This window comes from Terrapene carolina, unplaced genomic scaffold (assembly GCF_002925995.2).
Source record: "Terrapene carolina triunguis isolate 2854851 unplaced genomic scaffold, T_m_triunguis-2.0 Scaffold233, whole genome shotgun sequence".
In the NCBI taxonomy this organism is placed as follows: Eukaryota; Metazoa; Chordata; order Testudines; family Emydidae; genus Terrapene; species Terrapene triunguis.
In genome coordinates this window covers 10,532,053-10,558,051 of record NW_020664584.1, presented here as the reverse complement: position 1 = coordinate 10,558,051, position 25,999 = coordinate 10,532,053, and the positions used below count along the sequence as shown (strand labels likewise).

Sequence of the window (25,999 nt, the reverse complement as noted above, 5' to 3'; positions counted from 1 at the left end):
GAAACGTCCCTTGTGATCCACAAGTGCTTGCAGCACCATTGAAAAGTACCCCTTGCGGTTTATGTACTGGGTACCCTGGTGCTCCGGTGCCAAGATAGGGATGTGGGTTCCATCTATCGCCCCACCACAGTTAGGGAATCCCATTGCAGCAAAGCCATCCACTATGACCTGCACATCTCCCAGAGTCACTAGCTTTTGTAGCAGCACCTCAGTGATTGCTTTGGCTACTTGCATCACAGCAGCCCCCACAGTAGATTTGCCCACTCCAAATTGATTCCCGACTGACTGGTAGCTGTCTGGCGTTGCAAGCTTCCACAGGGCTATTGCCACTCGCTTCTCAACTGTGAGGGCTGCTCTCATCTTGGTATTCTGGCGCTTCAGGGCAGGGGAAAGCAAGTCACAAAGTTCCATAAAAGTGCCCTTACGCATGCGAAAGTTCCGCAGCCACTGGGAATCGTCCCACACCCGCAACACTATGCGGTCCCACCAGTCTGTGCTTGTTTCCCGGGCCCAGAATCGGCGTTCCATGCCTATAACCTGCCCCATTAACAGCATGATCTCCAAAGCACCGGGTCCCGCGGTTCGATAAAATTCCATGTCTATATCCTCATCGCTCTCGTCGCCGCGCTGCTGTAGCCTGCTCCTCGCCGCCTGGTTTTCCAGGTTCTTGTTCAGCATAAACTGCACGATAAGGCGCGAGGTATTTACAGTGTTCATGACTGCTGTCTTGAGCTGAGCAGGCTCCATGCTTGCCGTGGTATGGCGTCTGCACTGTTCACCCAGGAAAAAGGCGCGAAACGGTTGTCTGCCGTTGGTTCCTGGAGAGGGAGGAGGATATACCCAGAACCACCCGTGACAATGTTTTTGGACCCATCAGGCATTGGGATCTCAACCCAGAATTCCAATGGGCGGAGGAGACTGCGGGAACTATGGGATAGCTATGGGATAGCTACCCACAGTGCAACGCTCCAGAAATTGACGCTAGCCCCGGTACATGGACGCACACCGCCGAATTAATGTGCTTAGTGTGGCCGCATACAATCGAATTTATACAATCTGTTTCCCAAATTCGAATTATATAAATTCAGATTAATCCCGTAGTGTTGACCTACCCTAAGTCTGTATCCGCAAAAAGAACAGGAGTACTTGTGGCACCTTAGAGACTAACAAATTTATTAGAGCATAAGCTTTCGTGGGCTACAGCCCACTTCTTCGGATGCATATAGAGTGAAACATATATTGAGGAGATATATATACACACATACAGAGAGCATGAACAGGTGGGAGTTGTCTTACCAACTCTGGGAGGCCAATTAAGTAAGAGAAAAAAAATTTTGAAGTGATAATCAAGATAGCTCAGTACAGACAGTTTGATAAGAAGTGTGAGAATACTTACAAGGGGAGATAGATTCAATGTTTGTAATGGCTCAGCCATTCCCAGTCCTTATTCAATCCTGAGTTGATTGTGTCTAGTTTGCATATCAATTCCAGCTCAGCAGTCTCTCGTTGGCCATGTACATTGGCCAAACCGGACAGTCTCTATGCAAAAGAATTAATGGACACAAATCTGACATCAGGAATCATAATACTCAAAAACCAGTGGGAGAACACTTTAACCTATCTGGCCATTCAATGACAGACCTGCGGGTGGCTATCTTACAACAGAAAAACTTCAAAAACAGACTCCAACGAGAGACTGCTGAGCTGGAATTGATATGCAAACTAGTTTCCACAGGCATGCAGAAGAAATGGGTAACTAAAGACACCCAGCCAATCACTTCACTGAACTCTTCTTCCAGCTCTGCTCAGCCAGTTGTGCCCATGCTGCACTTTGGGAAGGGTGCAAGTTATTAGTTCTGGATGCTCTTTCTGTAGTGCAGTAGAGGCAGAGCTGCCTTTCATTGGCATTTAAAAGAAAATCAAGTTCAGAAACCAGCTTTCATTTCCAGTTTTGGGCTGCCTCTGCTGACCAGGCAGTATTTCTAGGATATTTGAATGTGGGTCAGGTCAGATCAGCAGCTTCTCCTGGAAGGAGGGAGCCTATAATTTTTTGTTTTTAATGTGATTGTTTTTAAATTCACTTGAGATCCAAATTGTCCTTGCTCAGACTCTCCTTGTGGGAGAGGCTAGCCTGTACTGCAAGTATGCTATGAGAAGGGGAAATTCCTGTTCACACTGTAGCATAAAATCCAGTTACCACAGTGCCAGCACAGCCATGCCTGAGCATAGTCCTCATGCTCAGCTCTTCCAGAACTTTGTTAGTGAGTTGTTTTGAACATGTTTTTATCTAGCAAAATTTTTTTGTGCTACTATGGACAGGTTTGTATTTAACGATTGTATGGTATAGAATGAACCCACAGAATTACCGTGTGCTTCTCCGCCATCTGGCTGACGTGTTCAGTATTTTTAAATAAATGGAGGAAAAATGTTTCAGGCATTTTTTGCTTCATTGTGATGAAAAGGAACACCAAAGGGTATCCTGCCCCACCCTTTAGCTCCTCTTCAGCACAGGATTCTCTGAGGCAGACTATTGGACCTGAAGGTTCTATAACAATTGGCAAATCTCAGTTGATAAAATAATAGGTTTGAAACCTTCAGCATCTTTGATCATCCCTATCAAGGAGCCATTAATTCGTTGACATCGTAACTTTATATCTGTGCCTGATTTTATTTTCTGAAGCAGCCAATGCAGTGATGGCACTTCTGACTTTGCTCACTGAACTGGAATATTACTTTCTGTATCAGTTGATTGAGCCTGATGGAAATCATTGGAGCTGGACTGGGATTTGTAGATAGATATTCTAGCCCTCCTTGTGCATTGTGATGGGATCCTGAACTATCCCTGGCAAGTATCAAGTCTCAGCTTTGGGTATTTCTTGTGGTAACTCCACTACTTTCCTTGGTACACTTGGTGACATGAGACAAGCTTTCTTAAATTGTACTTAACTTTTCTTTGCTTTAGGTTTAAGCCCATAACTGTTATTTCAGGTCTCATTTACAAATCAGATTTTTTAGTTCCTGTCCTCTTTATAGCTGCCCTTTTCTGTTGATAGATAGTTACCATGTGTCTTGTCACTGCTATTTTCTCCAGATTAACCATGCCCAACTCTTAACCTTTTTCTCATATAGGCTTATTTTTCCAGTCAATTTTAGCGTTCCCTGAATTTTCATGTAATTTTTGACATGCCTTAAACTGAACATGGTACACCTCTAACTATTACTAGATACAGCATGTTAATTGTTGCCTGTTTCACTCAGGATAGTCTGAGTTTATACATGGTGTTTTAAAAAATAGTGTTGGATAACTCCTTTTCATTCCGTTGTCTTGTATAACCCCCGAGGTCCTTCTCAATGACACTATTGTCTAAGCAGAATTACTCTCTCTAAGATGGTGTCAGTGTACTTTTTTGCATTGTTCAAAACTCTTCTTAAATCCATTATTATAGCTTTGCTATAGTTAGATTAAGACCAGTTTTCTCTTTAAAGCTTGATCCTTCTAAGGGCTTGTCTACACTTAAACACTACAGTTGCACCACTGTAATGTTTCAGTGTAGACACTGCCTATGCTGACGGGAAGGGTTCTGAAGGTAGTCCCTTCACTGAAGAGCTACAGCGGTGCAGCTGCAATGCTGAAGGGTTTTAAGTGTAGACAACCCCACAGATTTCCTTGAAACTTGGTGCCCCTCCTAGGGGCATGGAATTCTATTTTAGCGATTCAGATTTGGGACCATTCACCATGGGGCTCCTGAGATACAGCACCTGAAAATAAACAACCCAGCTTTTCTTAAAGTTGAGAGATTCCGGAAAACTTTCTTCGGTCACAGGTAGAGATCAAACTAGGGCTGAGATCATTATACCAGGCTTCTAGCAGTTGTAGGTTACTCATGTCATGACATTACCCTTGTTTTTCCTTTTATCTTTACCCCAAGACTTTCAACAGGTCTGCCTCTAACTTCTATCTCAACCTCAGTGCAAGTGTATACATCTTTGATGTACAACGCAACACTTCCTCCCTTTTTTCCTGCCTCTCCTTCCTGAACAAGCTGTACTCTTCTATAGCAATATTCTCCAGTCAAGTGAATTATCCCCCCTGCAAGTCTCTGTGATGCCACTTATGTCATAATTTTGAGCAGGGCCGGCTCCAGACACCACCGCAGGAAGCAGGTGCTTGGGATGGCCAATGGAAAGGTGCGGCACGTCCGGGTCTTCGGCGGCAATTCGGTGGCGGGTCCCTCAGTCCCTCGGAGGGAAGGACTGGCCTCCGAATTGCCACCGAAGAATGAAGTGGCACGGTAGAGCTGCCACCGAAGTTCCGCCGATCGCGGCTTTCTCCCCCCCCCCCCCCCTTCGCTGCTTGGGGCGGCAAAAAAGCTGGAGCCGGCCTTGATTTTGAGTATTCACTAATATTTCTAGCTCTTTCTGTTTATTCCCCATACTTTTTGTATCAGTATAGAGATATCTAAGATGTTCATTAGATTTCCCCTCTATTCCTTTTGACTCTTCTTTGCCCCTGCTATGATTGCCCCCGCAGATTCCAATCCTTCACCTATGTGTCCATGTTCTGGACTTATCTGTGGGCTTTTGTCTGCTATCCATCAAACCTACTTTAAAGCCCACCTCACTAGGTTAGCCAGTCTGTATCTGAAGATTCTCTTCCCTTCCTTGGTAGGTGGAACCCCATGTGTTCTCAGCAATTCTTCTTCCTGGAACGGCATTCCATCGTCGAGGAAGCTGAAGCCCTGTGCAACTCATGAGAAAGATTGTTATAAATTTGTAGTGCCCTTTAAATACCAGCATTATCTTATTTAAGGTTTTGGTTGAGCAATAGAAATAAAAGAAATATGGTTAACTGAATACCAAGTGCACTAAATAATTGATTATATAAGTTTGCTTAGAAATAAATGTTTAGTTCAGTAGCTAGGGAAAAATATAGCAAAGTGAGAAAAGGAAAAAAACCTTGAAGAGAGCAGAGTGTAGCCCTAAATTGCCTCAACTGTCTTCGCTGGTTATTGGATGTTAGCCAATGACATGTGTATTATAGTGTATAAAAAGCAAGGTTTTTCTAGGGGTTTCTTTTGTCAAAGTTTTCCTTACCCATCTAGAGTTACACAATGATGGGAATGTACCTCCCAGGCCTGACCCTGTTGTATGTATGTTGGACAATGCTTATATTATTGCTAGGATATAGAATATAATATTGTATATTCTTATATTGATATTTTGGTTGTAACCATCACCAAGTGACCAATAAACTAATAAAGAAGTGCTGGTGTGGAAACGGAGTCTTGATAAACATTAATAAACTTACTATGAAAATTATTTCAACAGGGATAAATGGGAATGGGTGACAGGGAAGAGAAGAAGAGTTGGGGGCTTGGGTAAGGGTATTTTAGAGATATACCTACCCATTTCATAGAACTGGAAGGGAAAGGAGGTAGGAACTGGTGGAGAAGGAGGGAAGAAGACTGAAGGGGTCGGAGAATGTGAGAGATAGCAGAAGCTAGCTGGGGGCTTAGGAATAGGGGGACCTGTCAGCCCTGAATTCTCCCCTTCCCTGTATTTGCTGGGATCTGGGGAAGCTCTACGCGCTGTTCAGGGGTTTGAGTCAATCTCCCTTCTTGCTGTGTGTTCTGGAATCTTGGGGTGTCTGAGCTCCTTCCCCTGCCGCTCCATAGGAGCTGGGGCCTGGGGTGGAGGAACTAAAGATAATGTACGTTTAAAAATATGAATTCCAGAAAATGAATAGTTAGGATACATCTCACCCCTGTGTGGGGAAAGAGGGGCTCGCCAGAGTGCGGGGGAAGGACCCAGTTTGGAGGAGGGGCGGACTGCGTGGCCCTGTGGGACATGACTGTGGAAGCCTGGCTGAAGCAGGGGAAGGAGTCCCAGCTGGAGGTAGGTAGCAGGAATGAAGGACCCAGCTTGAGCTACATAACTGGTAGAGTGCGGCCCTCCAGTAAGCTGTTGCCTGTTACGTGTATAGAGCAGCACAGGGCAGGAGACAGCAAAGAGCAGCTTCGTATAAGCTAATGGTTTCTATGGTGCCAACTAATGGTTTGGTGGGAAGGGGTGGGGGAGCTTAAATGTTGGAGTGGGGTGGGAGGGGGCCTACATCATTGGTTCTCAACCCGGAGTACATGCACCCCTGAGGGTACTCAGAGGTGTTCCAGGGGATACATCAAATCATCTAGAGCAGTGGTCTCCAAAGTGGGGTGCGTGCACCCCAGGGGGTGCACAAGAGGATCCTTCGGGGTGCGCAGCAGGAGGAGCGCCGCCAGAGCAGTGCTGCTCCCCCCCGCCCCCCTTTCGGCAATGTGTGTGGGGGTGGGGGAGGGGGGGGTTTTTTTTTTTTTTTTTTTTTTTTCCCTCCCTCAGCAGTTCGGCTACACTTGGACTACATTTCTGCAGTGCTGACAATTTATTGCCACATAGACTCATAGACTCATAGACTCATAGACTTTAAGGTCAGAAGGGACCAATATGGTCATCTAGTCTGACCCCCTGCATGATGCAGGCCACAAAAGCTGACCCCCCCACTTTCCCTTAGCTCTGCTGTTGAAGTCTCCAGATCGTGATCTAAAGACTTCAAGTCGCAGAGAATCTTCCAGCTTGCGACCCCTGCCCTATGCTGCGGAGGAAGGCGAAAAACCTCCAGGGCCACTGCCAATCTACCCTGGAGGAAAATTCCTTCCCGACCCCAAATATGGCGATCAGCAGAACCCCGAGCATACAGGCAAGATTCTCTAGCCAGACCCTCATTTACCAGCGATGGCCGTTATTGCCTAATTGATTAGAATCACGTAATCCCATCAAACCATTCCCTCCATAAACTTATCTAGCCTAATCTTGAAGCCAGAGAGGTCTTTCGCCCCCACCGTTTCCCTCGGAAGGCCGTTCCAAAATTTCACCCCTCTGACGGTTAGAAACCTTCGTCTAATTTCAAGCCTAAATTTCCCCACGGCCAGTTTATATCCATTCGTTCTCGTGTCCACATTAGCACTGAGCTGAAATAATTCCTCTCCCTCCCTGGTATTTATCCCTTTGATATATTTAAAGAGAGCAATCATATCCCCCCTCAGCCTTCTTTTGGTTAGGCTAAACAAACCAAGCTCCTCGAGTCTCCTTTCATAGGAAAGGTTTTCCATTCCTCGGATCATCCTAGTTGCCCTTCTCTGTACCCGTTCCAGTTTCAGTTCATCCCTTTTAAACATAGGAGACCAGAACTGCACACAGTACTCCAAATGAGGTCTCACCAGCGCCTTGTATAACGGAAGCAGCACCTCCCTGTCCCTACTAGAAATACCTCGCCTTATGCATCCCAAGATCGCATTAGCTTTTTTCACAGCCACGTCGCATTGCCACGTCAAGCAGCGAGCAGCGGCACCCAGGAGCCGGCAAACAGGGCTGCTAACAGGGGAGTTTAAGTATATTTAGATTCAAACCCCATAAAGGAAATACCTGAGAAAGGAACACAGCTTCTAAGAATACAATTCTACTTGATAGTACAAAATGGTGAATTTCAGAAGTGAACTGTTCATCATAAATCTGTTCTGTTGTCCTTTTGTTAATGATATGGTTAAAACAAAAGCTAGTATGTCCTAATTTTGACACCCTCACTCATGTTACTTATCACCTTACTCTAAGAACAGTCCCATTGCAATCAGTGATGCTACAAAACAGAAGAGCTGAGTAAGGGGATCAGTATCTAATCCTCCAATAAACATCAGTCTGATAGTTTTGTATTCAATTTTAATCAAAATTAATTAGATAAATTTAAGAAAATACAAAAAGCCACCATAAATTCTTAAGATTTTTTAAACTAAACAAGAGGATCCTTCGGGGTGTGCGGCAGGAGCAGCGCCGCCCGCCCCCCCCCCCCCCCCGCGGCAGTTCGGCTGGGAGTCCGAGTGGCTTCTAGACCACTGATCTAGAGATTTGCCTAATTTTACAACAGGCTACAGAAAAAACACTAGCAAAGTCAGTACAAACTAAAATTTCATACAGACAATGACTTGTTTATACTGCTCTGTACATTGAAATGTAAGTACAATATTTATGTTCCAGTCAATTGATTTTATAATTATATGGTAAAAATGAGGAAGTAAGCAATTTTTCAGTAATAGTGCATTGGGACACTTTTGTATTTTTAGGTCCAATTTTGTAAGCAAGTCGTTTTTAAGTGAGGTGCAGCTTGGGGGTTTGCAAGACAAATCAGACTCCTGAAAGGGGTACAGTAGTCTGGAAAGGTTGAGAGTCACTGACCTATGTGTTGTGGGGCAGAGGTGGAGAGTAAGAGAAACACCAGTCATCTCTCACGTGTAACATTACTGTGACAACTATGGTTAGGGCCCTACCAAATTCACGGCCACGAAAAACACGTCACGGACCGTGAAATGTGGTGGTTCCCCATGAAATCTGGTGTTTTGTGTGCTTTTACCCTGTACTATACAGATTTCATAGGGGAGACCTCAAATTGGGGGTCCTGAGCCAAATGGGAGTTGCAGAGGGGTGACAGTTATTTTAGGGGGGTTGCGGTGTTGCCACTCTTATTTCTGCGCTGCCTTCAGAAGTGGGTGGCTGGAGAGCAGCCGCTATTGGCCGAGCACCCAGCTCTGAAGGCAGTGCCCCGCCATACCATGTCACCCCTACTTAAGCGCTGCTGCCTTCAGAGCTGGTTGGCCGGAGAGTGGCAGCTGCTGACTTAAGGCCCAGCTCTGTAGGCAGCAGCGCAGAAGGGTGGCAATACCATACCAGTCCAGCCTTTCTTCTGTAGTGCTACTGGCAGTGGCTCTGCCTTCAGAGCTCCGCTCCCAGTCAGCAGCCGCTGCTCTCCAGCTGCCCGGCTCTGAAGGCAGCGCCACAGCCAGCAGCAGCGCAGAAGTAAAGATAGCAGTACCGCAACCCCCCCCCCCAACAATAACCTTGTGACCCCTTCCCCCCTCCCCCAACTGCTTTTTGGGTCACGACCCCTACAATTACAACACTGTGGAATTTCAGATTTAATTAGCTGAAATAATGAAATTTGCAATTTTTAAAATCCTATGATCGTGAAATTGACCAATATCGATGTGCCTTTGGTAGGGCCCTAACTATGTTATATGGACCATGGATTAGATTTCTCTCACCAGCCCAGTTAGTAACTACACTTTGCAAATATTTCAAAATATGACCATTATCACCATTCCTCTGTATCAAAAGCATACAGGAGTGGGGAGGAGCACTGAGGAATCACATCACAACTGTGTGGCCTAGTGGAAAGACCCTAGACTGGAACTATTCGTAGCTCTATCACTGGCCAGCTGGGTGACCTTGGGCAAGCCACTTCAGCTCCGTGCCTCCCTGCTGTAAAATGAGGATAATGATGTAAAGTTCTTTGAGATCTACTAATGGAAATCACTGCATAAAAGCTAGGTCTTTTGATTATTGCCTGGCCACAGTAGCATATCAGCTGCAAACCTACATGAGGCCTACAACTGTCTAAATGACCATTAACTCCTGCTAACAAACATTTTTCTTTCTGTTTAAATAAAAAAAAAAAAAAAAAAAACCTAGGAAATGAAATGGCAAAAAAATTAGTTAATGCAGAGGTAAGGTCGCTTGGTGATGGCTTGTGCACTTCCAGAACATAAAGGTCAGCAAAACTTAGACTTCTGAAAACCAGGAATTATAGTTAATGTGTAAATGCCTAGGCAACCTTAACTCTGCCCTCTTTGAATGATGCCCCAAAACAGCCATAACACATGTACTTGCACTCTGTCTTTTCACTGTAATGGACAGGCACCACCTACTCTTGCCTTATCCTCAAACACTGAGCCTCTTCCCCCAACAGAATACTACACTGTATTTACAGCTGTGAAATTTAACAGCTCCTTCATACCCTTTTAGAACCCCTTCACTCTTGCAGTATCCTGTGCGCAAAACCTATGCTTTCCCTTACCCATCACTAAATCCACAGACTGCTCGACAATCCTACCTCATGACTGACAATATCCAGGGCAAGAAGACCCCAGTGCCCTGCTACTGATACAACCTGTACAATTCTGTATTGAAAAGAAGCAGACTGGAACCCCAAGGTATATGTGGAACTCTTTCCTTTGGTAACACAAATGAGAGGAACTCAGACCCAGATCTCATATCACAATCACAATTCTTCCATGTTGCTGCAACTAATTCCTTCACCATTCAGTACAGCTACACGAAACATGGTGAATGCAGTTGGAACGCATGCAGATAATTCTCAGTGGCAATTGCCAGTTCCAAGGGGTCAGAATTAAGGTTGCTTGGGCATTTACCTTAACACTACTTCCTGGTTTTCAGAAATCTGAGGTTTTGCTGACCTCCATATTCTGGAGCTATTACCAGGCAATCTTAGCTCTGCATTAACAAAGTTTTTTTTCCAATTCAAAGTGTAGTGTATGTGTGGTGTCAATTGGATTGTCCTCCACTGGACACATCTGTTTGTATCTGTCATAGTATAGCTGTTCATCGCGTACACAGGTAAAGTTGGAATGGCAACTATTTTTTCTTGGGTTCTGGATCCTTCTCTAGGTTAGAGGTTTTCTCTTCGTCTTCACCTACCCCGACCTTAGCTTTGTTAAAAATGTATATCTTGAGGTTGAATACTGACTGATTCGAAATAAAATTAATGTAGATTGCTGCAAGAATTCTCTCCTGTACTACGTCCTGTGGCTACTCCCACTCTGGGATGTGTTCCCTGTGGGTAGGGGCAGAAGAACTTGTTTAGGCCATGTCAGCAGTGCAAACTTTGGTTGATGCAACTTTCAAGTGGCACAAAGCCCCCACAGTTAACATGTGGCTCGGACACGTGCATGCTTGGCCACTTATATCAGCACTTTGCATCAACAAGCACTCCTGGTAAGTATGCAAAGTGCAGTGCATCATGGATAGATACCCCAATGTACTATGTACCACCTGTTGGTGCAGTGCCTTTTGAGAGATTTTCACAATATTTTGTGGAGTAGAAATGAGTCACTTTGGGAGCTAGGGGTCAAGTTCTCATAGTGCCATCCCTATCTCATAACTTTCATTTAAAAAAAAAAAATCCCACGAACCTGTGTGGCGCTTGTCGCTGTCTATCTGTGGTAGAAACATGGAGCTCACACAGCTCTGCACTGTTGTCACGAACATTGCAAACACAGGATGCATGATCTTCTGGTGTTTTCAGAACTACAGGAAGTACTCCAACAACAGACGTGACAATTTCTTAAGCACAGGTTTTTAAGGGCCACAGCGAAAAACAATTCCATTGTTGGCATTTGCAGAGCAGCTGTAGATGGTGGAGCACCACTTTTGGGCCTGAGAAATGAGCACTGACTGGTGGATTGCATTGTAATGCATGTTTGGGATGATGAGCAGTGGCTGCAGAACTTTCAAATAGGAAAGGTCATGTTCCTGAATCTGTGTGCAGATCTTGCACCAGCCCTCCAATGCATGGCACCAGAATGAGAGCTGCATTGCCTGCTGAGAAGCAAGTGGTGCAATGCTGGATTGCCACAGGTCAATGGGAAATCATTTTGGAGTTGGAAAATCCACAGTGGGGGCTGTTTTCATGCAAATGTATAGGGTACAGATCATCTGCTACGTAGGACTCTGGCTCTCAGCAATGTGTGGGACATCATAGATAGATCTGCAGCTCTGAGGCTTCTGTACTGTGATGGGGTGATAGATGCCGCACACATCCGTATTTAGGCCCCACCCATCTTGCCACAAAGTACATCAATAGAAAACAAGGGCTGCTTTTCAATGGTTATGCAAGTGCTAATGGATCACTGGGGATGCTTCACTGTTACCAGTGGGGGCTGGTCAAGGAAGATGAATGATGCTTGGGTTTTTAAGAACAGAAAGCTGCAAGCAGAGACAGTTTTTCCTGACTGCCAATGGTAATCTGCCAATGTTGAAATGCCGATAGTGATCCGGCTCATGAAGCCATACACCGGCCACCTCAACAGTACTAAGAAAGGATTCAGCTACCGGCTCAGCAGGTGCAGAATGACAGTATTTACTCACATAATTAGATTTCAGTGAGAAAAATATCCCAATGGCTATAGCTGCCTGTGTCTTGCATAATAATTGAGAAGCAGAGGGGGGAAAGTTGCTCTCAAGGTGGAGGTGGAGTGGCTGTCTGCTGAGTTTGAACAGCTATACACGAGGGCAGTTAGAAGAGCTGAACACAAAGCTGTTCAGCTGATGGAGTCCTTGAAAGAGCACTTTAATGATCAGGCACATTAATGTGCTGTACCTCCCCAGAAGTTTTGGGCAGTGTTAGGAATTGGAATGTACATTTACTGAATATCACACAGTCTTTTAATGAGCCTATGTATTATGTGGTGCTTACAGTACGTGTATAATGACTATGTATTTTCCACTGAACTTATGAGTTCTGTGGTCCTGTTCAATTACAATGAATGTGTGCTTTTGGTAGCGCTATGGTTTTAGCTGATTTTTCACTCCTGAGGGTAACAAAGGCACAGAGCACAGCTGCTACTGATGTCCTGAAGCTGTAGGGGCCCATATGCCACTAGCCCAGTGGTGCCAGCCAAAGTCACTGTGGAGCGGCATGGGAAAGTGTCCTACCATGAAGGAAGAAATAAGGCAGCCATCCCTAGAAATCTTCAGGAGAGGATTGCAGAGTACCTTCATGAAAGTTTCATGGAGATCTCAGAGGACCCAAGGGACATCCCTCTGTACATGAACTACTCCACATGCCCCACCCCCGGCCCAACCCTACAGGGAAATGACAAGCAGATAACACTACCTCTGTTTTCCAATCTTGGCTGCAATATATAAATGAAAAGTTAGGCATGCACCACCGTTATCTTCAACATGCAGTTCAGACTCTGCACCAGTACCAGCATGGCCCCAAAGGGATCAGACATCTACTCTGACCAGGGAAGCACCACTGGTTCATCCTGCACTCTAGAGCAGTCTGAGATCTACAACTCCCCAGAGACGTTTTTGCTTTCCTTTGTCCTCAATCTCATTTCAAATCTGACTTTAGAGAGAGACATTGTTACATCAGAAGAAGATACCACCTTGAGGACATGGGTCTGCTCTCCTCTTCCATCTGCAAACCTGAGTACCCATCCATTGGTACCAATGGTTCAGCTGGTCGACCGAGAACCAACCTTCTTATATGGTAAGTTGGAGGACCCAGATGAGACTTCAACCCTACATAGGGAAGTGAGTCTGGACAGAAGCTTGAGGTTCCATTCTCCACCCAGATATGATTTTCTAAGGGATGAGTGTTCCCAGTGCCCTGGGTTCCACCCCAACTGGTTGACCCCTTAGACTGGCATTACTGGGGTCTTGGCATTCCGGTTCCATGTGTGCACCTTATCTACCCTCTCCAAGCCAACACCAACCAGGTTTCTTGGACTATGAGGAAGTGGAGCCGGATCCAGCGGTTAAGACAGATCTAGCAGCTATTTCATTGTTTTCCTTGAATGAGGTAGTCACCCCATCTTTGTCTCCACCGGATGATCACAAGTAATATGAGGAGCTCTTACAAAGAGTGGTGTCCAAGCTCCAGATCCAGCTCTAAGAGGTTCAAGAATCTGAACGTGAACTGTTGTAGTTCATTGCAATCCTCTGGTCCCAGCCAAGCGGCCTTTCTGGTCAACAAGGTTATTATAGACCCAGCCAAGGTAACATTCCCGCCTCCTGCATTCCCACCCCAAAAAAGGCTGAGAGGTGCTATTTCAATCCACCTGTAGAAGTAGAGTTTTTATTCACACCCAGTAACTCTGGTTGTGGTTCAAGGAGCTACTGAGAGATGCAGGCTGCAACACCCCAAGATGACACTTTTGGACAGTATGCTAAATGCCTTGACCTCATAGGGAGAAAACTTTTCTCCATGACAAGCTCCGATTCAGAACTGCTAACCACTAGATCCTATTCGCATAATTGGTGAAATAGTATTTTGCTACGTTGTTGAACTTCAAAGACCCATTCTCTCAGGAGAATAGAGCCCAATTCCAGAACTTAATTGATAAGGGTGGAATAACTGAACAAGAAGACAAAGATCCCCAGAGTTATTCTGGGTAACCGTGAAAAGACTTTTGGAAACTGGCAGATCACTACATCTCTGCTATCATTTTAGATTTACAAACTTTGACTCACCTGTTGATATATTTTACCTGCTTTAATCCATCAATAACTCATATTTCTTTTCTTAGCTAATAAATCTTTAGTTAGTTTTACTAGAGAATTGGTTGCCAGCATTGTCTTTCATGTGAGATCTAGAGTACCAAATTGATCTGGGGTAAGTGACTGCTCGGGATTGGGAGTAATCTAATGTAATATGATTTTTGGTTTTAATAACCTTTTATCACAAAGTTCAGTTTGTCTGGGTGGCAAGATAGGCTGGAGGGTCTAAGGGGACTGTCTGTGACTCCATGATAAGACTGGTATAGTGATCCAGGAGTTCACATTTGTTACTGGAATGGTGAAATCTAATGATAGAATATACCAGCAGTTTGGGATATCTCCCCTTGTTTTTTGAAAGTCTGCCCTGAGATGGGCACTCTCAGTTGTGAGCCACTCCAGACAGCATGACAGTGGGTATGAACTGTTGAGGTTCTCCTGTGCTCCCATCCCATCCCTAAGGGCTCATTCAGCTGCCCTGGACTGGATTTATGAATCTGACAGGCTAAGAACTGATGCCAGGTTCGGAGAATCTCATGGGATGGGAGGGTACTATACTCATCTCAGTTCTGTTGATTTTGAAATTCATGGATCTGAAGACTTCTTTGCTACACAGCCTCTGTAGGAGATATGGTGTCACAGGATCCATCTGATACTCCAATAAGGACCACCTATAGACCCTTGAATGCAAAGACAACAGGATACCTGGAATCCTTCAGAGAATTAAAAGGCGCATTGCAGAGAAGATACAAAGTGCTGTATGTCCTATTTCAGATTTAGAGCTTGATGTGACAGGCTATGAGAACCACTTTGATATTCCTTGAATCAGACATCATAAACATGCTGATGGATCTGTGCCTCTGATCTCTCATAGGAGGAAATTTTGTTAGCATATTATTGGTCTCTGGGTTACCTACCTTCAGTTATAATTAGTTTGTGGTTCTAAGCCAGGAAGGAGACTTTCCAGGTGTGCTTCTGGCTCCACTATGGAAGACAAAGTGTCTGGGTTTGGGTAGTGTCTTTGGTAGTCCCTTTTATGTGTAGTAGAAACACAGAGGGGCACTCATCCTTAGCTTTACTAAGCCTTCTTTGGAACCAAGGACCACATGGGTTCAATGGAGCATTTGGCCCAGCATCTCATAAGGTCTCAGTATACGTAGCTTTGATTTCTCCAGTCTTGGCAGGAACAGTTGCTCCTAATGATTGAGACAGCCATCATCTACACCTAATGGTGTATGAGGTTTGTTTCCTGGCCACAATGTGAATGAGTTTTGCTACCTATCATATAATGTGGACAGTGAGGTTCATTGTATTTGGCTCTGGGTTCCAGAGACAGAGCGCTTTCTAATTTTCAGAAGTGAAAAAGTAATTCTAATTTTCAGAAGTGAGTCCCCTTCTGTACCTTAGTCACGTTTGTCTCTTTACACATACCTGTGGAGTCAGAGTTGACCTCTGTCAATAAAACTAAACTGTACCTTACCCCTTGGTCTTTCTATGGCAGCAGGTATTCCATTAAATTCCTGGCTGTCATAATTATTCTTCCTGAATGGTTGGGCGTCTCTTTGTGTGTAGATCTGAACCTCAATAGAGTGTCCACATAGTTCTCCCCTAATAATTTGCATAAACAAGGCTATTTTCGTACTATTTAGAAGACGTGTGGTCACTGAAGCCTTGATATATTCCAGACCTCGAAACTTTCCTAAAATGCACAGTTTCCTTACTGGTGCAGTTACATGATAGCTCTAATACCAGGCTATATCTGTGGCCTCAGCATGGCTCTTCATTACTTTACCAGTTTTTATTGACATTAGGAACACCTGAGCCACAATGTCTCAGTACATTTCAGATGCTTTATTTCGTAAGATGGGGGAGAACATGTCCTCCAGGGAGTTCCCTTATTTTCCTGCCACATACAGTAATAGTCCTAGAAGGTATAAGGGATTATTCACCTTGATTTCCATCCACTCCAAGGTTTTTTATCTCAGTGGGAGATGTGGCTCCACATAAAGGTACCAGAGTTGAGAGCTGTTTCTCTGACTTGCATGGCTTTTCTCCCCTCATAAAATCTGAATCTGTTTTAATTCTGATGGACAACAGTATGGGAATGTATTACACAGACCACCAAAGAGGGGTTTGCTTTAGTCCAGCTGTTCTCAAACTGTGGGTCCAGGACCCCAAAGTGGGTCGCGACCCTGTTTTAATGAGGTCGCCAGGGCTGGCATTAGACTTGCTGGGGCCTGGGGCTGAAGCCCAAGCCCACTGCCCAGGGCCAGGGCCAAAGCCCAAAGGCTTCAGCCCTGAGTGGCAGGGCTCAGGTTACAGGCCCCCCCCCCCCACCTGGGGCTGAAGCCTTTTGGCTTTGGGCCCCCTGCCCGGGGTGGTGGGCTCGGGCAGGCTCAGGTCTTGGTCACTCCTCCTGGGGTTGTGTAGTCATTTTTGTGCTCGGAAAGTGGTCGCGGTGCAATGAAGTTTGAGAACCTCTGCTCTAGTCAGTTGTATCCAGGAAATTTCCTGTTCATACAGTTCAGTGTCGTCATTGGATGTCTCCAATATCTCATCTACCAAGGAAAAATGATGTATTGATAGCATATTTGAAAAGAGTTTTTCACTCAATAGTACAAGTGCAAGGGGTCTATTGTGTATTCTCTTGTTCTACAGGTGGGGTAAATATCCCTGGGAAAAGGTTTGAGGTACTCTGCTTGTGTATGGTTCTGATCCAAAGACAAGCAAGTCGTAACATCAATATTGCACTTTCTTCCTACACCAAGAGCAGGAACTTGTTACGAGGTTTTTTGAATATTGGTCCAATTGGTACCAAGTTGATGTCATTAGCTATGATTCGAGATGGGCAATTTTGTCATCAGTATCATGGTGTATGCTATTAATATCCATAAAGTCCTGCTTTCCAAACAGCTGGGTCTACTGCCTGTGAGATAAGGCAGGAATCTTCACCGAGGTTCATAGTTTCTCTGGTCAACACCTTGACTCTAGATTGCTTAGTTTCTTGATTGTTATGCTGAGGTCTAACAGAAAAACAAGAGTTTGTGATCAGTCGAACCTGCTGTGTCTTGAAAGAGATCTCTCATCTGGGCAGTGGACCTGATTAAGTCCTTGGTGGTTGTTTTAGACTGTTTAAATGAAGATGCCATTCTTGATAGCTTAGCCATTAGGCATGTATCTCAGTAACTATCTCCTTCAAGTTGCATTTTTACTGAACAAGTGGTCCTGCTCACATCTCTGTCCCAACAGTCTAAAGTGTCTGAGATTTCCATTTCTCTCAGACCTCTGAAGTGTCTGTATGTTCCTGGGCCTCCTTACCTGTCTCCCTGAACGTAATCATACATTTGCATATTCAGAGCTTATCTACAAGTTTCTCCCATCACTTGGCGAAATGGAGCTTAACTGAGGAGCCAATCCATCAAGGTCCAAAGATTGTCCATTTATCACACTATGTCAATCACAGCTAATGTGATCTGACAGGGCTTTATCTTCCTGGAATTCAGTCCTCATCCATGGCATGCTGTCATGTTGTCTTAATCACATCACGTTGTATGACTGATACTGCAGATATGTGTGTGTTGGGAAAATTTTTCCTTCATTAAGACTTCTTTTGGGAGAGCAAGATCAGTCACTTCTATTCACTCTTGTCCTAGCATCCAGAGCTGATTTTTCTTTGACAGTGCTGCTGTGCTTTTTTACCTAAAACTCCTCAGCCCACCTTCCTGAGGGTTGTACTGCTTGCTAAGTCCCCACAAGTGGGAATCTACACAGGCCGCTTGAGGAAATGAAGGTTACATACCCTGTAATCAGAGTTCTTTCAGATGAGACTCTGCCTATTAACAGTCCCTGCCCACCTTCCGTACTTCTTCAGAATTCCCGAATTAGTGGAAGGAACTGACTGGTGGTTGGAGCCACTCACCCTTTTGTACACTCAGAACCTTTCAATATGCAAGGGAGCAGGAGGGGGTGAGTGGGCCCCAATGGTGACTGCTTTTGAGAAGGTTCTGGAAGCTCATGGCATTGGTGCCATGATCCCAGAAGTGAATGTGAAGAGGTTCATCTCGAAGAACTCTGTTTACAGGTAAGTAACCTTCATTTTCCTTGTGTTCATGGTTTTGAGTTGTAGAACAAGTGGATTTAGCAACCTTCACTGTTTGCAAACCATTTTTTATGGGTATACATGTGGTTTATTTTCTTTGCCTATCTTAACCTTAGTGAGGTGCTAGCTTTTATAAATGAATGTTTTTAAAACTGTTTGAGATGCTTTCCTGAAAGCCATAATAGAAGTGCATATTGCTATTTCGTATTACTACAGCAAATGTGGTAAAAAATAATGAATTTATATAAGCAGCTTCGTAAATAGTTAAATTAGTGTTAGTTATTTTGCTTTCCAATTTATAGTAATTTTCAAATCTTCTTAATATTTCCAGACCCTTGGACTTGAGATTGAAATTGATTGTTTGCCTGCAAAAACTAGATCAAAATCATGCTGATATAATGAAGGTAAGTGTAATGTCATGTTGATCTGGAACGAGGATCTAAACTCTCAGGATTTTATTCCTACTTTGAAGATGGGACTTGAATTCCCCCCCAGTGTCATTTGAGGAACTGTTTTAATTGTATTTACATAAAGAATCTCAAGGTAATGTGTTGTTGGAATAATTATATTTACGTGATATAAAAGTAGGCAAAGGAAGATAAAAATAGAATCTCTGCTTAACATATCTGGGCACGTTTCTATACTTGCAATGGTGTTGTGCAGCTGAGTCCTTTCCAATCAGTGAAATAGCTTCTTGTAGCTCCCCATTTAGTATTATGTGACAAAATGGCCGGTGTTGGTATGGTGCGTTCCACGCTTTTCTTGGCAGGGGGCTAAGATGCCACCTCTTGCCCCTGCTCTTGGGGCGCCGAGGGCCCTGCTAGTGGCCCGGGAAGGTGGTGGGGAAGGGGTCTGAGTTTGCGCCTCACTCTGAGCCCCAGCCCCTCTCAACCCCTGCAGGTTTCTTACTCTCTTCCCCCTTGGGTAGGGCTACCCTCGGTCCTTGATGCTGGGGGAGGGAGTCTGCCTGCCCCGTTGGGGCAGGGTCTCCCTTCCTCTTGTTCTCTGGTCTTTAAATTGTCAGCAACACACCTCCAAACTTGAGTCCTCTCTCCTTCCTCACACACCCTGACTGCCTGAAGCAGGGGGTTTTATTAGGTTCCTGACAGGGTCTTAATTGACTACAGGTGCTCCAATTAACCTGTAGCAACCCTCCCTAGTCTATGGGAAACCCTGCCTTAATTAGCCTAGGGTTTATATATTTCCCCTCTACCACTCTCCCACTGCTCCCTGGCCCTGCTGTATCATAATTATCATAGAAGGCACATCTAGAGAGAGAGCATTAATATTAAAAGGGTGGTTGTACAGAGATACTGAAATTAAATAGTAATCCTTTTTGTTGCCTCAGTCTGCTTTACTTAAATATTCATAATTAAGTCTTTACCTTTTGCTTTGGCAGAATGAATGCGCAGATTTATAAAGTATTTAAATTTTGTATCTTTTGTAGTTCGTTACCCAAATGTTTCTAAAATGTATAATTTTACTTAAAGGTGATCTACAAAAAACTTAACAAGTTGGAGTTGCCTTTTTTTGCTGCTTTTGCCTGGATAATTACTCCCTGCTTGCTGTCCTTCCTAACCCTGTGAACTCTGTTTGTATTTCTAAAAGCAAGCAATGCCAAGTCTGCTCTTTCCTGGTGTTGCTGGTGGACTCTTGTTTCAGAAATGTAGTGTGGGCTCTTACTTTAATTGACAGAGTAGATACATTGACTCTACAATAATACATCCTTTTTCCCCATGTGTTAGGAATTCGAGTTAAATAGGAGTCGACAAGGTTTTAAACTGGCTGGCTGGAAATCCCTTACCCTCTGTTATTTATCTGTAACTCTTTTAATGTCATAACTTCACTATTCTCCAGTACTATGGCATTTTCCAGGATAGACAAGAACTGAATTTTAATGTTTTTTTTTTTTTTTTAAAGTTTTGACAACTTTTCAGACTTCCTTTATCATAGAGAGGCAAGCCCATTCTCTTTTTTGTAGGTCATATTTTTAAACCTTAGTTTCAATGGTGTTTGAAATTTTCTAGGTTTTTAATGATCCTATTCACGGCCATATTGAAATACATCCTCTCCTCGTTCGAATCATTGACACTCCTCAGTTTCAACGCCTGCGATATATAAAACAGCTGGGAGGCACTTACTATGTTTTCCCAGGAGCATCGCACAACCGCTTTGAACACTCCTTGGGGTAAGGCAATATTCTCGTGCATATAAATCTCCTCCATTTTGATTTCTCTGCCAAGGTTATCTTCCTTTCCACCAATCTGGAGTGACTGTAAGGCTGGTCTGGTGTATTGTGTCTAAAATGCTAGTTTTAAGTTCCAACTAAACAATGAGTATACACTGTCTGAATTGTTACTTGAGGTTTATTTCTAGAGGTGGGCAACAAAAATTACTATAGGCTTTGAGAAACTTCTGTCTGAGAGTGAAAAGATGGTGGTACTTCAGTTTAGAGATGAGAGGATATGATAGAGGTAATAATATAATATGTAGAGAAGGTAGATCATGCATTAATCCGTCCCTTTTTTCATAACCAGAATAAGGGGTCATTCAATGAGATTGAATAACAAATGTAAAGTTGATAAAAAGAAATATTCTTCTATAATGCATAATTAACCTATGAAACTCATTGCCGCAATATATAATTAGGGCCAAGAGGTCAGAAGAATTAAAAAATGGTTAGGTATTCCTGTGGATAATGAGAACGTCTACAGTTGCATAAAATAGGATTCAAAATAAGGGATATAAACTCATGCTCCGGGGCATAAGCCAATCAATAACTGATTTGTGTTAGGAAGGAACTTCCATAATCAGGTTATTCCCTAGTTGTCCACAGTGATTTTTTTTTTTTTTTTTTTTTGGGTGTATCCTCTGAGGCATCTGGTTACTGGCCATCGTCAGGGTACTGGATTGGATGGACTGGTGTAAACAATTCCAGTCTCTCTCTGGAGGTTGGAGGAGTTGAAGGAAATAAGGGCAGTGATCCAAGCAGGAGCAAGCTTGTGCAGGGACTTGAAAATGAGGAAAAGGACTTTGACTTTGTGGTAGGCGACGGAAGCCATTGAAAGGGTTTGAGTTGGAGTTACAAGAGGAAGATGACTTTGGTAGCAGAAATTTTGACTGACTAAAGTGGGAAGAGGGGAGAATAAAGTCCAAAGAGGAGATTACTGTAATCAAAGTGTATTCTTATGAGGTCGGGATGGAATTCTTGAGGTGAGGACTCCTTGGATGTGAAATCTGTTGCTTGTTTCCTTCAAATACTTTTTTCCATGGTATAGGTTTTAAAAAGGGAAGTAGCTAGCTTCCATAACTGGACTGAAGTTTAGGTTTTGAGCATCTGTTGCTGCTCTCTACTGCACTAGAGCTATGGTTTACAATAGCCAAGGCAGAATTGAATTGGCAATTTCTCTTGTTTGTTTACTAAACCTCAAATTATTAACTTTATCTCATATTTTCTGTCTGGAACAGGGTAGGCTATCTGGCAGGATGTCTAGTCCGGGCATTACACGAAAGACAGCCAGAGTTGGAAATAAGCCAGCGAGATATTCTCTGTGTTCAGATTGCTGGACTTTGTCACGATTTGGGTAAGCAGCTCTTTAGAACAGTTGTTTGGTAGCTTAAGTGGTTGCTGGGTGTGACGGAATGCATCCATGAATTCATCCCCTACATGCTATATCTTCGTACAAGGTATGTGGGTATGATTTAAAAACTCATAATTTGCTTCTCAGTATTGTCCTAATAAAATGTGTGGTAATGCTGTATGTGAAGTTATAAGATTCAGCTGTATGATGTTGTTAAGACCTGTTCCAAACCACACAGCCCTGTCCAAGCAGAAGTTGGCAAATAGGTCTGTCCTAAACAAAGGAATGTGTGCTTGCCTTAATTTGCATTTAAGCAGTAAACAGAGACTCCAAGCAGGAAGGGAAAACAAAGAAAGCTCAAACAGGTGGGGGGAAAAAAAAAGCAGGGATCATCGTTCCACATAGACATTTTGTCTCTTGGTTCTCAGCTGGAAATGTTTTTCAAGAGGGTAATTGCAACTATAAAAAGCAAGGGAAAACACCCCAAGACACCCTCCCTCTGTCTGTCTCTGGCATCACACCTAAGAAGACAAAGGAAAATAGCCATTGGACTCAGGGAAGGGGAGAGGTCCTGACCTGAAGAGTTTGGTCAGTAACTTTGCTGGAACATGTGATGAGAAGTTTTGCTTGAATCTAATATAGTTTGTTAGGCACTAGTAAGCATTTTGTCTTTATTTTTCTTTTAACCATTTCTGACTTTTATGTCTTATTACTTGTACTCTTAAAATCTATCTCTTTGTAGTTAATACACTTTTTTATTGTTTTATCTAATCACAGTGTTTAAGTTGAAGTGTCTGGGTAACTCTATTTAAAGTAATAAATTGGCATATTATTCCCTTAAAAGAGTAACAAACTTAATATATTTGTACTGCCCAGGAGAGGGCTGGGCAGTACAACCATACATGTTTGGGTAAAAATCTGGGCCTGGGAGAGTGTTGGTGTCACCGTGCAGTATAAACAAAGCTGGTGAGAGCCAGGGTGTAACTGGCAAGCTGAAGTTACACACAGACACTGAGGGTGTTTCTGGAAGGCTGTTTGTGAGTTGTCTAGGTGGGAGCTACTACCAGTAAGGTATTGTAAGGCACCCAAGGTTGCAGGGCAGAGGTGACACAGCTCCCCACTGGTTTGAATTGTACCCTGGTATGTCACACTGGGTCACTGTCCACCCCTTCAAATTATTATTGAAATTTGGTATGTGTGATTCTTCCATGGATGGTTTGAATGTCTCTATTCCTTCAGAGAGACACGGTGGTGAGGTAATATCTTTTATTTGATCAACTTCTGTTGATAAGCGAGACAAACTTTTGAGCTTACACAGAGCTCTGAAGTGACCTGAAGAAGAGCTATGTGTAAGCTCAAAAGCTTGTCTCTCTCACCAACAGAAGTTGGTCCAATAAAAGATATTACCTCACTCACCTTGTATGTCTTAATATTCTGGGATCAACATAGCTGCAACATTCTATATCCCTTCTGACTTATCTAGTAACATTTCAAAGTGAAAGTGTTTAATAATAATAATTAATTAATAGGTATATCTCCATATATTATTATCTCCTAGAACTGGAAGGGACCTTGAAAGGTCATCGAGTCCAGCCCCCTGCCTTCACTAGCAGGACCAAGTACTGATTTTGCCCCAGATCCTTAAGTGGCCCCCTCAAGGATTGAACTCTCAACCCTGGGTTTAGCAGGCCAATGCTCAAACCACTGAGCTATCCCTCCCCCAAAAAGTAATAACTATTAATTGCTTTCCAGATGTTTAATACATCTTTAAATTTTACGCTGCTCATCCACTGCATTGCTGACACAGAGCACTTCCTGTGCGCTCAGCAGTACTGGAGCTCACGTGCAGCACTGGATATTAGCTCTGGGTTTATTGAGTTGAAGCAGTGATTAGCCAGAACACTGCAGTTTTCCTGACGCTTCTTGGAAAGTGTGCTAGGATCTTTGATTTCCACTTGGACAGAAGGGAGAGAGGATGAAGATGGACAGAAGGACCTTTAGTTTAATCTCCTATCTGAAGAACAGTCCCTGTAAAGTTGCTGTATCCATTCTTACTCCAACGTCTGCGTTCGTATTGTGTACTTACTGCATTTGAATCTTATTCTCCCATTCTGTGAAGAGCAGTACAATGAAATGAGAGAATACAAATTCACACAGTTCCTACTTACATTTTTGCTGACAAACATGTTTCAGATTAAGCCTGTACACTCTTATTTTTAAGGTCATGGACCATTTTCACACATGTTTGATGGAAGATTTATTCCACTTGCTCGCCCAGATCTGAAATGGAAGGCAAGTATTTTACACCGAGAACAATATGCAAGTGAAATATGCCACTTAAATATTTTTTGAAAGGAAAAGGCAATTCACCTTTAAATATATGAGCGGCCAATAGTGCCTGCTTTTGTGAGCAGACAGTGGTGTTCTAATCTGAGTGACAAGCATATTTACCTTGATTAAATTTCAAAAAAGCTTTCTCTCTTCCAATCATGGTGATACCCTGGGTGTTTTTATTCTGTCTCATAATATCCAAGCTGGGGAGGAGCAGAAGGAATTTTCCTTTTCTTTGCACATACTCCTGGCCGTTCGTTGTTCACGTGAGCCTGGGGCAAGAGGGACTGAGAGGAGCATTGGGGGCAGTTCCAAGTTGGCATAGTCCCTTAATATATATGGGGTAGCTTTGCCCACATCCCAGATTTTATAGGCATAAAATATTAACTGTAGACAGAAATCTAATATAAAAAGGTAAAAGTATGTTCAAAATTTAGATTTCAATTTTTTTTAAATTGAAAGGTTTTCTAGTACTGTTTGGAATTTTTTTTAAATGTAACAAAAATGTTTCCCTATATTCTCTGCAACCCTCATTGTGCTAATACATGAGAAATGGAAAATTAAGCTAACGGAAAATCAAGATGGTCAATATCAAAATTACCTTTCTTAGTATAGTAACTTTCCCAGCATTGAACCTCCTGGATATTAAAATACATGCTTAACAGCCCAATAGTCAAAATTTGACATACATGCACTGTGGACAAGTTGACATTAGTATGAGAACCTTAACTTTTTGCATTTCTTGAAGACAGCCTGGTCCAGTGGCTAGAACATGTACTTGAAGTTAGTCTATTCCCAGCTCAGACATTTGACTTTGGCTAAATCTGATAGCAGCTTGTGTGTTTTGATAAAGTAACATTTATACATACTTTCTGCAGCATGAAACTGCTTCTGTTCAGATGTTTGAACACCTGATTACTTCCAATGGGCTAGAAAAAGTCATGGAAGATTATGGTTTTGTCCTGAAAGAAGATATGGACTTCATCAAAGAACAAATAGGAGGACCCCTAGATAAAACCCCATGTCGGGGTTTGGTAAGTCAGTTCGCTGCTTCTGTGGAAGTTATTTTAAATGCTCTTCAATTTAAGTGAAATAAAAATATCATTTTTGCTGCTATTCTCATTTTAAGCTCTATCTGTGTAGTTTCTGGGACACTTCCAGGCACTAAAGTTAGGAGGTCAGTGTGAAAAGTTGTCATAACATTACTTTGAGCATGTTCCATCCAAGCATCTCAAAGTGCAGAGTGCATTGTTGTTTGTGGGTTGTTAGCGGTTGGTGGTTTCATTGATATGCTAGGCACTCAAACCTTCAAGAAGTACAGTCCCTGCTCCAAGAAGCTCAAAATCTAAGGCCAGATTGATATGTAGACAGCTACAGGGAAAGGAAATGAGACAGTTTTTGTATACAAGTCAACTTGTTCATGGTAAACAACTTTGTTGAATTGGGTCTTTAATGGGAACTTACATGTGGACAAGGTAGGGGCCTTGATGAGCTTGGAGTTCTGTCATGCATAGGGAGCCCACAAGGAGGTGATTCAGCAAGAGGCTGACAAACAGGTGAACAAGGCTGGAAGTACTAAAGCAGAGGACGCTTGACCAGAGCAAGGGGCAGAATTGTGTAAAATCTTGAATGTGGTGACCAAAAGGAAACTTGATGAAATGGTGATTGGGGAGCCAGTGGAGGGATTCAGAGAAGGGAGTGATGTGATCGAATTAGGCAAGGAAGGAGAGTTTACAATTATTAATCTTCATAACCCAGCGAAACAGCCAAGTCTTATCCTGTTATGCAGATGAAGACACAGAAGTGACTTGCCCAAAGTTATACA

The 25,999-nt window shown here is 43.3% G+C and overlaps 1 protein-coding gene across 1 annotated transcript in view; it reads left to right on the top strand.

Moving 5' to 3' along the window:
* SAMHD1 (SAM and HD domain containing deoxynucleoside triphosphate triphosphohydrolase 1) overlaps positions 1 to 25,999 on the top strand; it is an 86,095-nt gene that overhangs the window by 14,081 nt on the left and 46,015 nt on the right. Inside the window, exons 3-7 of the mRNA XM_026656788.2 lie at positions 18,594 to 18,666; positions 20,290 to 20,450; positions 21,731 to 21,846; positions 24,065 to 24,135; positions 25,053 to 25,208. Coding sequence (XP_026512573.1) covers positions 18,594 to 18,666; positions 20,290 to 20,450; positions 21,731 to 21,846; positions 24,065 to 24,135; positions 25,053 to 25,208 — 577 coding nt within the window. The remainder of the gene's footprint in view (positions 1 to 18,593; positions 18,667 to 20,289; positions 20,451 to 21,730; positions 21,847 to 24,064; positions 24,136 to 25,052; positions 25,209 to 25,999) is intronic.